General features: G+C 40.6%; 1 protein-coding gene across 7 annotated transcripts in view; it reads right to left on the minus strand.

Annotated features, from left to right (window-relative positions):
• BICD1 (BICD cargo adaptor 1) overlaps window positions 1-13693 on the minus strand; it is a 166247-nt gene that overhangs the window by 22766 nt on the left and 129788 nt on the right. For all 7 annotated transcript variants that reach the window (XM_036400296.1, XM_054514802.1, XM_036400293.1 and 4 more), the window contains exons 5-6: window positions 10746-11840; window positions 4921-5072 (exon numbers count right to left, since the gene is read on the minus strand). In XM_036400296.1, coding sequence (XP_036256189.1) covers window positions 4921-5072; window positions 10746-11840 — 1247 coding nt within the window. The remainder of the gene's footprint in view (window positions 1-4920; window positions 5073-10745; window positions 11841-13693) is intronic.

A 13693-nucleotide genomic window follows, 5' to 3' on the forward strand; every position in this document is an offset into this window, starting at 1 on the left:
TTTAGATGTAACACCTGCAGCAACTCCTGTGGCACACGGCCACTAGAGGAATGAATTGCCTTCATTAATATGCCAGTACATCAATTTTGGTTTTGGAAAAAGACTGATTTTTCTCAGGCATTAGAAGTAGTTTTGGTATTTGCACATCTGATTTGTAAAACAGCCCAACCAAATCATTAAGAAACACAAGCCATGAAGGTGGATATTCCTAATGCAGTCTTTGATGAACTTGCTATAAACTATATCAAGCTGTCTTGAGAAATCTGCATATACTAGATGCTATTAGCTGGTCTCATACTTGAGACAACACCAGTCTCATGAATACATTTTCCAGCTGGTTCTGATTAACTGCATGTCCTCATGTCCTTCCTAGAAGTATCCCAATAAGTGCAAGCCCACTTATTTTTTTTTTTTTTTTTGAGAAAGTTTAAAAGAAAGGTTGAACCTAAATCATGCAAGTAAAGGCCTCAATTAACTTTAGAAACTGCTGAATTACCAGCCTCAGATCTCCTGGAATTTTGCAGCAGAGAAGGTTATTCTGTGTAGTGGGAGGTAACAACTGCCTGCAGCCACAGCATTTCCCTTCACTGAGATATTTCCAGCTATGTGCAAGTGTGGGATAAAAGGAGAAGTGTTTCCAATTAAAAAATAAAAAAGCATTGCACACATCTATATTGCCTTTCACCCACACATTTGATAAACATTCATCAAGTCTCACAGAAGGAAGAAAAAGGTTAAGGATCTCCTAAGAGAAAAGGGTAAAGAGCTCCTAGGAGAGATGACTTCTGGCATGGCAGAGACCATTGCAGGGCTGCAGGATACTCCAGGGCTCTGAATGGGTGTTTCAGGAGGGTTCAAATAGTAATAGCAAAACTTATGTTATGTCCTACTGAGTCAGAACTCTTCCCTAATTTCCCTCTTGCCCCAGTACAGGTTGTAAGCTGCAAGTGACTATTAAATAAACGGCACTGTTTTCTTGCTGTCTGCTGGTGTACTTAGAGCAAAAGTCAAGGTTTCACCTATTTTTCATTTCTCTCATCTCAGAATGCAAGCAGACAGACACATAAGCCCACTTATTTTTTATGAACTGATCCAAGAAGCTTATATAGGATTTTGAGGGATTTCTGGTTCCATCTATCCCTCTCGTCTAGGAACATAAACCAAATACCAAATCAGGCTTATGTGTAATTTAGGTAACATAAATCATAGCAGAGCTTGAGCTAAAACCCAGTGACACTGACAGTGACAGGTCTCTGCTCTAACTAGATAATCATAATTCTCTTCTGTTCAAAAATGTTTTTTCAGCTCCAGGATCTGTTCAATCTTCCTACTCAGTCTCTTCAGCACACATTTTTCTTTTAAAATTATCATAAGAAAATATTTTGATGGATAAAGAATAAAATCCATCCATGCAGTGTCAGGTCTATGGCAATATTTCCTGCTCTCTCCTGTTACACATCTCAATTTAGGCTGGCAAAGTAAGCAGACTCAGTGAAGTTTGCTTCCTGAATAGCTTAAGGATCCTGTTTAAAAGTAGTTCCTTCTATCCTTCAGCTCAGGACTTCCTCTCTCAGGACAACACCTACTCTAGATTGGAAAACTAATGTTTTAAATTATTATTTATTGTTCCTCTGGATAAGTGCTACTCACTGCTTCACAAACACAGACCACTCTTATCCTGGATCAGAACTCAGGGTGAGAGTGAGGGGAAACAACAGGAGGGGCAGGAAAGGTTTCTTTGGGAATTCCTCATTCTCTCTGGGAATACCAGAAGCAGCCCATCACAAAATAAGCAGGTTAAAGGCTGCACATGGTACTGGTATCTAACAGAAACTTCAGCTCTGTATTGCAAATCCCTTGAATCCCACAAAAGAGGTTTTATATGCTGTAGCTTTCTTTTTCTAAGAGAGGTGTTCCAGGAAATATTCTTGACAGGTCTGAAGCATATAAATCTCAGAAAGGGATCACAAGGCTAATGAAAGAGGAAGGAGGAAGCTGCAGAGATCAGAATGTCAGAGATTTTTGGGTCAAATAAGCTGCTCCAGAAGGAAAAAGGGCAAAAGTAGAGGGACAAGCAGGACAGAATGACTTCTGAGACAAAGAACTGAAAAAAGAGCTTAAGGAGTGAAGGATGAACAAGTTTCAGGAAAAGCACAGAAAAAGAAGGCTCCTGCTTTCTGCACAGGGGAGCTTTGGAGGGAAGTGTGAACTTTGCTGTTCAGACCAGAAACAGAAGTGCTGTGGCTCTCCTTAGGACATGTGCTATGACCTTTATCCAGTGTATTTGAGGAAGGAAATACACAATTCCATACAACACCAGATGAACATCCACTTGGGGGCCAAAATGATGCTTTATGGAAAGAGAAAGGATATTGTTCTATCAAACAGTATAAGCAACCATTTTCAGATCTATCATACAACTCTACTATCAGAAGGATGATCTCCCTATGGTACAAATTCAGGAATAATTACCATGTGATGCACTATAACCATGGAAACCAGTGTTTTATTCAACTAAAGACTAAACAATTGCTTTTTTATGCTGAGGGTTGCTACTGCATCTAATGCTACTGCAAAAAAATCTTAGAGCCTTGTATTTTCAAACAGATTTCTCCTCTTCAAAAGACTTGTAGAATATATCAACTCTCTGTCATTTAAACAAATGCTCTTCCAAATGGACTATTTGGAATGAGTCAATGATTTCACCATTTAGGAAGATTGATTTAATTATAAAGGCCATTAAACTCCATGCTAGGGAAGAAAAATTAATATTTTACAACAGAAAAATCTATAGGAGTATAATGATGTGGAAGACCTTGCAGTGAATAATTTTTTATAACTGTGCTCAGAAAATACTGGGCAAAACTTAGGATGTCAAGGGCAGGGACATGTCCCATAGGCCATACATTGAGTGTTTAATCACTACTACATGGAGTTTACCAACAGCAGTAAATTCTTGGGGCAGGATTTATTGCTACTAACATTAGAAATTTTTAAACTAAAAATGTGTAACTCAGCAGGTCACAGAGACGCCTTTTATAGCTCATAGAAGAGGCACAGAAGTTTCTTTACATCCTACACACAAGACATCTAGAAAAGACACCTGGATGAGTGGCATCACTGAAGCCTAATTCTCATGGAGGGAATGCTGCTGCCTCCCATCAGCTCCAGGATCTCCAGCTGCAGACTCAACTGAAGTCTGCACTCAGGATGCCCAAATTGTGTAAGGAGCATTCAGTACACCAACAATCTAACATTCCCTTTAACTTCTAAAGCTTTGGAAACTACTTTTACCTCATATATTGATGATTTATGGCCCATTCAAGACCCTTGTTTTGCTTTATGCTCACGAGGCCACTCCTCTGCTCCGCAGTTACCTGCCTTCCACGAGCTCTTACAGAGTTAGAACATTCCTGTGTCTCCTAGAGTAAGGAGCTTGCACAGAAAGGTCAACACATGCATTTCCAACACACACACACACACACACACACAACTCTCCTTTGTGGAAGAAAACCTTTAGATGCCAATGAAATCAATCAGGCTACCTTGGTTCACACCACCTGCTGAGCTGGGTCTTCGTTTCCATTATGTCGCTACACGTGCTCCTCTGACGAAGGACCTATGATGAATTTGTACACAGCACCAATGTCATGACATATAAATTCCCCTTTTCTCCTTCCTTCCCACTTCTCCCAGCTGCTGCTGCCACTGTCACCAAGCAAAAAAGCACCTTAGAAGGTTGGAAGTGGTGCGATGTCACTGCCAGCAGCACTGAAGAGATGTTGGCAGAAGGCACAAAGATATCATTTATGGACTAAGGTACAAACAAGAAATCTGTATTGTGTTTGACCAGAAGAGGGAGGAAAAAAGTATTTCTGTATTTCCAAAATAAGAATTTATTTATTAAAATGCTGGAGCTTTAAAAAAAAAAAAATATTTGTAGGTAACCTTTTAAAAAGCAGCTAAGATGAAAAGACAGTCTTAAGCTGTGGCAGGGGAGGTCTAGGTGGTCATTAGGAAGAATTTCTTCACAAAAAGAGCTATCAGACATTGGAGTGACTGCCCAGGGAGGTGGTGGAATCACATCCCTGGGGGTGTTTAAGGAAAGCCTGGACTTGACTCAGTGCCATGGTCTGGATCACAAGGTCTTGTTGGGTCATGGGCTAGACTCAATCTCAGAAGTATTTTCCAACCTAGTTGATTCTGTGATTTTGTGTAAAACCAAAAGCTCTTCTGAAGAAGATGTGGGAGAAGGAAAGATGAAAGTTGATTAATTACTGTCCTGCCAGCAGGAACTATGTTACAGAAGGTAAGTGAAGCTTTTATCCTGTGAAGGAGAAGATAATAAATTGAACATGACAGTGGAAGAAAATAAGAATTTGTGCTGGAGTGGGAAATTACAGTGGCCTTACAATTATTAGCACTGGATTATAGCATAGGCTGGTTGATTAAATAGATTTTACTACTGGTAAGTAATAAATCTCACTGTAATGAAAATGTGGGGTTCTGAAGATCATCATTAACCATATGACAGCTTTACATGACAAAATCACTGCGTACTTCTGAATGGGAAAATCAGCCACATAAATCCACTATTTGATTTCCACTTTAAAAAACCCTATAAATGCAAATATTCTGTAGGCAAATACTGTCATTTATAACACTTTACTCAAGGTTGTATTGACATTGCTATTCTTCAGCTTTATTTTCCAAGACGCACATCTCAGCAGCACTTGAAAGCCTGCAAGTTTTGCACAGCGTGCATTCTAGGACTCATTCACCTTCATCCAAGAAACCCCTGACCATGCAGAAAATAATTTCTCTATCCTCCTAAGCACCCAACACACACAGCTAAGTATGTTCTCACTTAGCACACACCTGTTTGCAGTGCTGACCCAGATGGTGACACCTTTCCCTTACCTGGTTGCAAACATTGCTCTCAAGGATGAGAAGGTTGCTGCATCTTCTTTCAGAGCCTTGAGTTCATTCCGTAGCTTGGTCATGGTCTCAGTCACCATTGCTTTTTCATTTTCATATTTGTTCTTCAAGTTGGCCAGTGCCACTTCAGCTGTCTGAAAATACAAACAAGGATATGTGCTTACGAGACAGAGATCTGAGAACAGCTAAAATCCCATGCCTGATTTTGGTATTGATGCCCTTCATTCACACAATAAAAGAAATTAAACCTGATCTTCACTGGACTGCACACTTTAACAACTTCTTCTAAGTTGTACTCCATGAAAGCAGGAAAAGGAGAAAGCAGCTGAAAGGACAAAGCCCATTTCAATGGCAACTGGCAACAACTCAGCAACCTCAAGTATCTCTGCAAAACTGTGGAGCTGTTTTTGGAGGGCTCAGGCAAGTGAGTAAACTTACTACAGGAGCTGCTACCACCTGGTTTGAGCTGCAATAAACAACCAAGTGTGTCCCCTGGCACTTTGCAAACAGGACACAGAGCACATGAGGCTCAGCCTCTGCAGCCAAGTTGTGAACCACTGTATTTGGCCTCAAGCCTCCTGCTGGCTGAGGCTTTCCTTGGGCACAGAGATGGCCAGGACCTGGAAGCTTGATTTATGCCTGAAAACTAGCAATGTTCACTGCTGTGCAAACCAGCATTATTTTAGCAGTTTTAACCACAAAAAAAAAAAAAAAAAAAAGAATAAAAGAATAAAAGAAAAAAACTACAATTTGCAATAAAAGAAAAAAATTACAAATTGCAAATTACAGTTTTCATTTAACAGGAAAGCAAAGCTTTGTATTTTTCCCATTCCTAAATTTTTGCTGCACACTTCTTTCTTTTTTCAATTTCACCCATTAAATTCCTTTAATTTACTACTGTACCGTTTTTAATAGTTACATTTGTCTTATATCTTCAAGACTTGAACATTCTGCATTACCTATGAATTTAGAATCATTTTGAAGTTATTCAAAATAGATAGTTTTATAGAGGCTTTATACCCTGCTGCTGCTTGAGACATTTAAAAATACTGCATTTGAATGAAATGAAGAAAAAGTTGCTTCCTTTTACATTTATTCAGAGGGTGTTATGGTTGTTTTTTGCAATTCATTTAGTGCATAAGTTGCAGCAATTCGTACAGGCAATCAATTTCCTCTGTTGATCTTATGAGCTCTTGAGCCACCACCAGGGGAGAGAAGGTGAGAAGAACATTAGGTTAAAGTAACTAGCAACAGCAACAGGACAAAAGATGGTAATGACCAAACAGCTGGAAACCTATTTCAAACCCAGTTTTCCAAAACTCAATACATTTCCCACTAACAAGATCTCTTAACAAAAGGGCACATCAGAATCTCCTATAAATTACAACTTTATTCATTTGTGTCTTGTTAAATAACAGCTTTAAAATAATTAATTTTTTTTAATTGCATACTCACCAATAATATTTTCTTACTTTCACACCAATTTACATTAAGAAAACAGATTTTTAAAGGGCAGTAGTAACCACCTATCATTTTAAATAGATGTGTTTTTCCAATCCAGATTTGAAGTCATCAGCAATACATGTTAAAATTATCAATCACTTAGGGATCTATTTAAATCAATTCTGCTTTTTTCAACCTTGCTGATATATGCTTTGGTGCAGTGTAGGATGGTGAACACCAGCCTATGTCTTAGCAGGATAAAGCAGAAATAATCAGCTTTTTGTCTGTTTTCAGCTGTGACCAAAAATGTGCACTCATAAATTACAGTAATTTACACATCACTGAAACTGTGCACAATGATCAGACAGACCATGATTCCCATGTTTTAGTTTGGATGCCAGGGTAAGTTAACAGATGTGCAACACTAGAAGATGAAAATATAGTTTGCTTGGTGAATAAAAGTAACAGAGGAAGGACTGTGTCAAATCTTCTAACATTTTTTTCTTCCTATTCAAGTTTCCTATAAAACAACATAGAGAAAACAAAGCATAAGTTTCAAATCCTATGGGAAATACTTCATGTCTCTCCATGCACCAGCCAAAGGTGCTTTAGGATCTCCCTTCCTGAAAGTCTCCTAAGTGAAGAACAAATAGGCACAAGGGCTCTGCTAGAGAAGCAAGTAAAACAAACAAACAAAAAAAGTAGGGTTATTAGAAAAACAAAGAAGGGGAGCAGAAGCTGAGGAAGCTTCTCTTGGAAATTTGGGGAGCCTGAAGAGACAGGAAACTTGCCTGAATCCTGAGAACACCCTGAAGCCTGAATATGTAATGGAGAGGGAGACAGGGGATAGAAGAGGAACTCAGCCTCCATCTACCAGAGACACTTAGAGCGTCTGGTCACCTCAGCTGGACTGTCACACTGTGCCAAACTAACAGGGACAAAATGGACTGAAGACACAGCTTCATGTTACTCCTCCAGGGCCAGCTCTTGTTGAAATTATTTCTATTTGTTCCCCATCTCAGCCAATCCCCAAATTGTACCCATTGAGCCATATATGCCTGGTTATGCCTGGTGCCAGTAGGATAATCTAGATTTAGGGAATCTAGAACAGTGTATACAGAGCATTCTCTGAAAGGAAGGATGGGACAAAAAAGAGCCCTAATCTCCAAGTGGTGGGTGCCACAAGGAAGCAGAGGCCAGGTCCTGGCATTTTTTAAAGCTGTGGTTAAAAAAAAAAATAATCAAAAAAAATCAGAGAATTTTTTTCCACATAAAAATGCAATCTCACAACACACAAGTAGATGGAGAGCACAAGAAAAAAGATGAAAACACAGGAAAAAAGCATGAATATTCTTCAGTGAAGTAAATAATCCAATAAGACAGCAGAGGTGCTCATGACACTCTCTTGTCAGACCAGGCACGCTGAGGAGCTGGGCAAGTGAAGTCCCCAGGCTCTGCAGCCAGCAGGCATGGGATTGAGATTGATGGCTCACTGTGCATTTACTGTGGAGAAGAAGTCACCTGGAATTGACAGCAATGCCAGGAGGGAGCAGAGAGCTCCAAGGCCTGGACTTCAGCAGGGTGTGAAATATTAGTGAGAAAAGAGAGCTGGGGACCACACAGAGCTCAGCTCCCTCCCCATCCCCAAAGCCCAGCCCTGGAGGTGAAATGGCTGAGGTCAGCACACACCTGAGCCTCAAGCACTGCCAGAACTAACAGGGTCCCTTCCATCCTCCTCTGTATCCTTACACAAGAGATGTTTGCCCAAACTCAGCCCAAAGGCTGCCATCTTTGCTCTGAACTCTGTGAACAGACTTCATTTTCTAAGACACCTTTGTATCCCATTTACTTTTTATCAGCAGCGTGAGAAGCAGATAATTTAAAATAATTGTTAATAAATATTAAGTCCTACACTGGTAGGATTTTTATGTCACACAAAAAGCAGGAAACTAGCCTGTATTTTTAGAGCAGAAGTTGCACCTTGACTTTTCATCAAGCCTCTCTTTCACAGCAGAAATTCTACTGTGTTCTGTCCATATACTATCAGCATTAGTTTATAGATAAAATTCTGTATGTCTGGGGTTATCAAGGTATTTTTTTCTGAAGGACTTTCATGGGTATTGCAGTTATGGAAGCTGCAGACACCACAGTTTATTAACTAATGCAGACACGAAGGTCTTGCTGACTCAATTTTGCCTCATTAAACTATTTACCTATGAAAACAACTGATCAGCTTTCTATCAGAACTTCAGGGTGTTAAATTCCCCTCACGGGCAGCTTTGCTTTCTGATTAGAAATCAAAATCAAACCCATTATTGAACCAGTCCTAAAAATTACTGCATCATTAATTTGATTTTACTTTCTCTTTTTTGCTATTGTTAATGTTTATTCCACCACTCAGGTGCAGACACAGTAATTTGGGCTATGAACAAATGGATACATAAATCAAGACAAGGTAAGCAAGCAAGCCAGCAAGATCTATGTGCCTTGCTTTCTTGGGCTATTGATTTAATAATCCATTTTCATGGACTTAGCTTTGCATCTTCTTACACCAAATCTTGCTATCTTTTTCTGACTAGAGCTTTGTGAAAATAAAACAATATTTCTAAATAATATTTATTTATAAAATAAGAATGCTTATTTGCAAATACTACTGACCAACACTACATATCAACTGTGTTTCCCTAGTCAAGGATGTTTTTTTACTAAAGTTTTTAGTAAAGTCCAAAATACCAGACCTAAGGAAGGGCTCCATAAGGGAAAAACATCCCCAGCTTTTGCTGCTTAGAAACTTACTCTTTTGAAGGGGAAGACCTCGAGAGAATAAATCTTAACTCCTGTTTTTTTGAACATGAATCAAAACATGAATTTGGGTTCTGGGATACACCCACCACTTGAGGCTGGCACATAATGAATGACTCTTCCCCTCTCCAACATTAAATTTCTCCTTCCCTTTACATTATTATGTCTTTTAGCTTGAAAGTTTGAGGAAGCTGATATCAGGTTTGCATGAACAAGTGTTGCAAGTTTCTGTACCCAGCTGTATAGTTACCAATATCTATGCTGCTATCTAATAAATAAAAGATTAGTTAATAGCAGCTCCTTAGTCAGCAAATCTATCTTTTCCATTTCAGTGAGCATGCCTTAGGATAATGCATTATTTCTGACAGCAATAAAAGAGTGAGACTGAGATATATCTTCTGGCAGCAGCAAAAAATAAATGATAGCTCTGTGCTAATGGGGAAAATCTTTAATTCGGAATCACAGAATGTATACCCACATACATCAATTCCATCTAAATTACATTTTAATTACATGGAAAATCTACATATAATTGCTCAGAGCTATTATTGCTTAGCTAGAGATGGCATTTAATTACTTCAGTTAATATTTAACACGTGTTGTATCAGAGAGGGGGTAAATACTATAAAAGACTCAATATATGATGAAATATGGCTGCAATTTAAAAATCCCCAGTACCCTATGCAGTTACAGATACAATTTCAAGTTTAATTGATTGGTGTAACTTCAGAATAGTTGACTATTGGGAATTTTAACACTGAAATCCTATCACTGTCAGCAGCTAACAGAGTGCCAAGCTGTTAACCAGGATTCAAGCCCCCATGTGGTGATCACTGCACTGTTTTCAGATGGGGAAAGTGCCAGGCAACCTAGAACAAAACCACTGCCACTGCAGCCTTTTGCATTCAGATTTAATTCTGGGCAAACAGAGATGCATCAAAGTAAATAAAACTATTTGCATGTTTAAATTTAGATTTCTTTACAGTGTTTTCAAACCTGGAATCTAATGGATGCCAAGGGCTTGGTAGATATACTATGCAAAGAAAATTGACAGTACTTTTGAAAAACACAGCAATAAGATGGATTTCTTTTGGCATTTGATATGAAGTACTATAATTTTTGGCTTCTTTTCATTGGTGAAACATCAAAAATAAAGTGGTTGGATGAATTCCTCTTAAGATTTGAAAAAAAAAAAAAACTTGAAATAATTCCTTGAAGATTTTTATTTTCCTAAATAGAAGAGCATACCACTGAGAGCCTCTCCAGGGATGTTCTGTTTTGTTTTCCAACCAACAGTTTGTGGTAACAACAGCAGCATGCCTGGGCTGGTCCCTGGTTACACCTCTGATGAGTGAATGGTGGGTGCTGAGAAAAGCAGAACTGAAGAGGAGTTTAAAGAGGAGGCTGGGAGGGGAGGGAACAAAGGTGTACCCTTGCTGTGAGTGAGTGAGAGGCTAAATAACCTGTGAGTAAAACCTCTCCTCCAAAATACCCCTGGGAAAGCTTGTAAGTGACCTGTATAAATAACAGACTTTCCTGTTAGTGTGTTAGGAGCACCTTACCTGCTTGTTGGCTTTCAGCACCGCCCTCAGGGTCGCGATCTGCTCTCGCTTTGTACTCAGGAGCGACTTGAGCTTCAGGATCTCCTCCATTAAGGCCTCCTTGTCCTTGTCGATCATGGGCGCCAGCTCGCGGGCCGCGGCCCGCTGGCGCGACAGCTGCAGCGACCGGTCCACAGCCTTCTGCAAGTGCTTGATTTGGTCCCTTATTATGGCATTGAGGTTGTAGATGTTCATAGGCTCCTTGCGGATGTCACTGGTGTCAGAGACGGGGGAGGAAGGAGGGGCTGTGATGACAGGAGAAATGGAAGGTGTTTTTGTGGGGCTCTGCTCCTTGCCAGGCTCCGCGGCCTCTTTCGTCACCTGCTCGGTCGGGGTCCTGGCTTCGACAGGTGATGCCACCCCCCGCCTGGCAAGTCGTGGGGAAAGGAGACCTCGAGGGTCATCGGGCCCCTTCAGGCTCCCGCTGCGGGTGACCCTGCTCTGCCTGTAATAGTCCAACATGACCCTGTTGGGCGTCTCGTTGTTGCACAGGCAGACGTGGTGGTAGAGCTGAGCCAGCTCCTCACTAAACGTCACCAGCTCATCCTGGGCAGTGTTAAGGGTATTGTGGTTTTCGTTTGCTATGCTTGTCATCCTTTGTAACTCCTTCTCCATGTGGACCATTTTTTCCTGGCTTTCCTTGGTCGACTTCTCCAGGCTTGTCACCTGCTCGTCATATGTCTGGATTCTGCTCTCATACTTGGCCTTCTCTTCAGTGTAGTTTTCCACATACTTATTATATTTCTCCTTTAAGGCTTTGATTTCTGCTTTAAGGTCTATCACCTCGGTAACAGCTACTTTGTATTTACATTCCAGGATCTCCAAGCCATTGATGTCCACTTCGTAGTCGTGCGCCTCCTCGCTGGAATCTCGGCCCTTCTCACAGTCAAGCTCAACCTTCAGCTCCTTGTTGCTCTGCAGGCCCCTCATGGCGTTGACGTGCTCCGTGAGCCTGTGCACGCGCTCGTGCTGCTCTGTCAAGGCTCCCTTGGTGTGCTCCAGTTGCGTCTGAGACTCCTGGAGGTTGGCCAGGAGAATGGCCTTCTCCCTCTCCACCTGCAACAGAGTCAGAGTGAGAAACCCAGGATCACATCCTACCCATGCTGAGCACCAAACTCTGCAGTCCCAGTCACCTCTTCCACCCCACCACTGCCTGCAGCTTGAGGGCTTCTGAGAGATTTTAGCCATGTACACCTGAAACATAAAATTAATTTATAGAGCACCTTGTAACTCTCAGAGGTTTAAGAAGTCCCAGGCTCTGTTACAACCTCCAATACCACTAGATCACAATTTCATATGTTGCCCACTGAAGAATTACCAAGTGCCCAAGCACTGTCTCATCAGCTAGAGTGATGATACAAGATTCATTAGGACATATGTTCCCTGAACACAGAAACTGCATCACTGTCAGCTATAAGCCATTTCTCAATACAGCTTGAATTTATATTTCCCTTTAACAGTTCTACCAATCTTTCACAATATTCATTTATATCTTTGAACTGCTGCACACTTTCATTAAGGCAAACGCAGTAAAAAACTAGCTGTGCACATTTCCACAGATTGAACAATCTACCCTGTGGAAATGTAGCACAGATCACACAGTTAACACTGAGCACAGGCAACTCCCAGGACTGCTCCACCCCAGCACTTATCTGTAAGCAAAATCCATCTGTTTAAATTCAAGCCAGAAAAAGTAGGACTTGTAGTGCAACTAACAAGCCACTGGTTGTGACCTAGTAAGTTTCTTTCCAAATATCCACATAGAAAAGTGGACAACAGAACAATTGAACAACAGAAGACATCATGAAGGACACCTCTAGAAGTTTTAATGCACAGCAATTTTAAAGCAAGTGAACAAGACAAACCTACAAGTTTGATTTGCTCAGGTATTTGCTGCTCATCATAACATCCCTGAAAGACTTCCAAGTTTTACGTGTAATGCTCCAACTTTTTCCTGTGCCTTTGTCCTGTTCTGAGGTGTCAACTGGGACTTCTACAATAAGACCCTGAGCCTACCAGGTTTATTGATCTTCTCTTCCCCTGTTGCAATATCTCATTCAGCACATGCAGTAAAAATGGCACTTCCCTTCATAAGTGCTGGAATTTTTAATTCTGAGAATCTAAAGTTTTCAATTATGAAGAAACCTTAAAAAAGAAAAAAGAAGTAAACACAAACTTTCCTTTCCTATCAGCAGTATGTGGAAAAGAATCCAATTAGCCACCACAAAACTTAGTAAAGGAAAAGCCTTTGAGAAACTGAGAAGGTATTAATATCATCTCACAAAGTTAAAAAAACAGTGCCAAACCTCATCATTATTTTATGATCCAGGAAGAGTTTCTCTCTTTAGATATGAAGTGTTCCACTTTTGGCACTACATTATCAGTGCAGAAGAGGACAGCCAAGAACTACAAGTATTTTGGCACCCTTCTTCATTTTTCCTTCCCCCAGTATGTCTGCCAACCTAACTGTTGTTCAGCCCCCATGTCAGCCCACTCTTGCTGAGAAAATCCAAAATAGGGTAAACTTCCCTTTTGCCAAGTGCATCTTCTTAAAAGTGACCACTTTCTACAGATCTCCTGGTCAGGCCTGTCCTGGGGACCCTCCGAGATCAACCGAGCAGGAGTCTCTTTACCAGCTTTAATCTTTTTTTTCACCAAGCTGCCTGCCCCAGGTCTGCTTTCCCTAGAAACCTTCAGCTGAACTCCAGTTGTTACCACTTGGTATCTCAGGCTTCAGTGTTAGCTACACTGCCCTCAGCAGATGAAGGTATTTATTCCTTCAGGCTGGTAAGGTGAGCTATGCATATGCACAAAAAAATCTGGTTTTTGGCTAATTAAAGGATCTTCTAACCTTATAGTGAGAAATTGTAGTGATAATAAAGAACCATATATTACACACCAAGGGCAGT

The sequence above is a fragment of the Molothrus ater genome, chromosome 5 (genome assembly GCF_012460135.2).
Source record: "Molothrus ater isolate BHLD 08-10-18 breed brown headed cowbird chromosome 5, BPBGC_Mater_1.1, whole genome shotgun sequence".
Lineage (NCBI taxonomy): Eukaryota > Metazoa > Chordata > Aves > Passeriformes > Icteridae > Molothrus > Molothrus ater.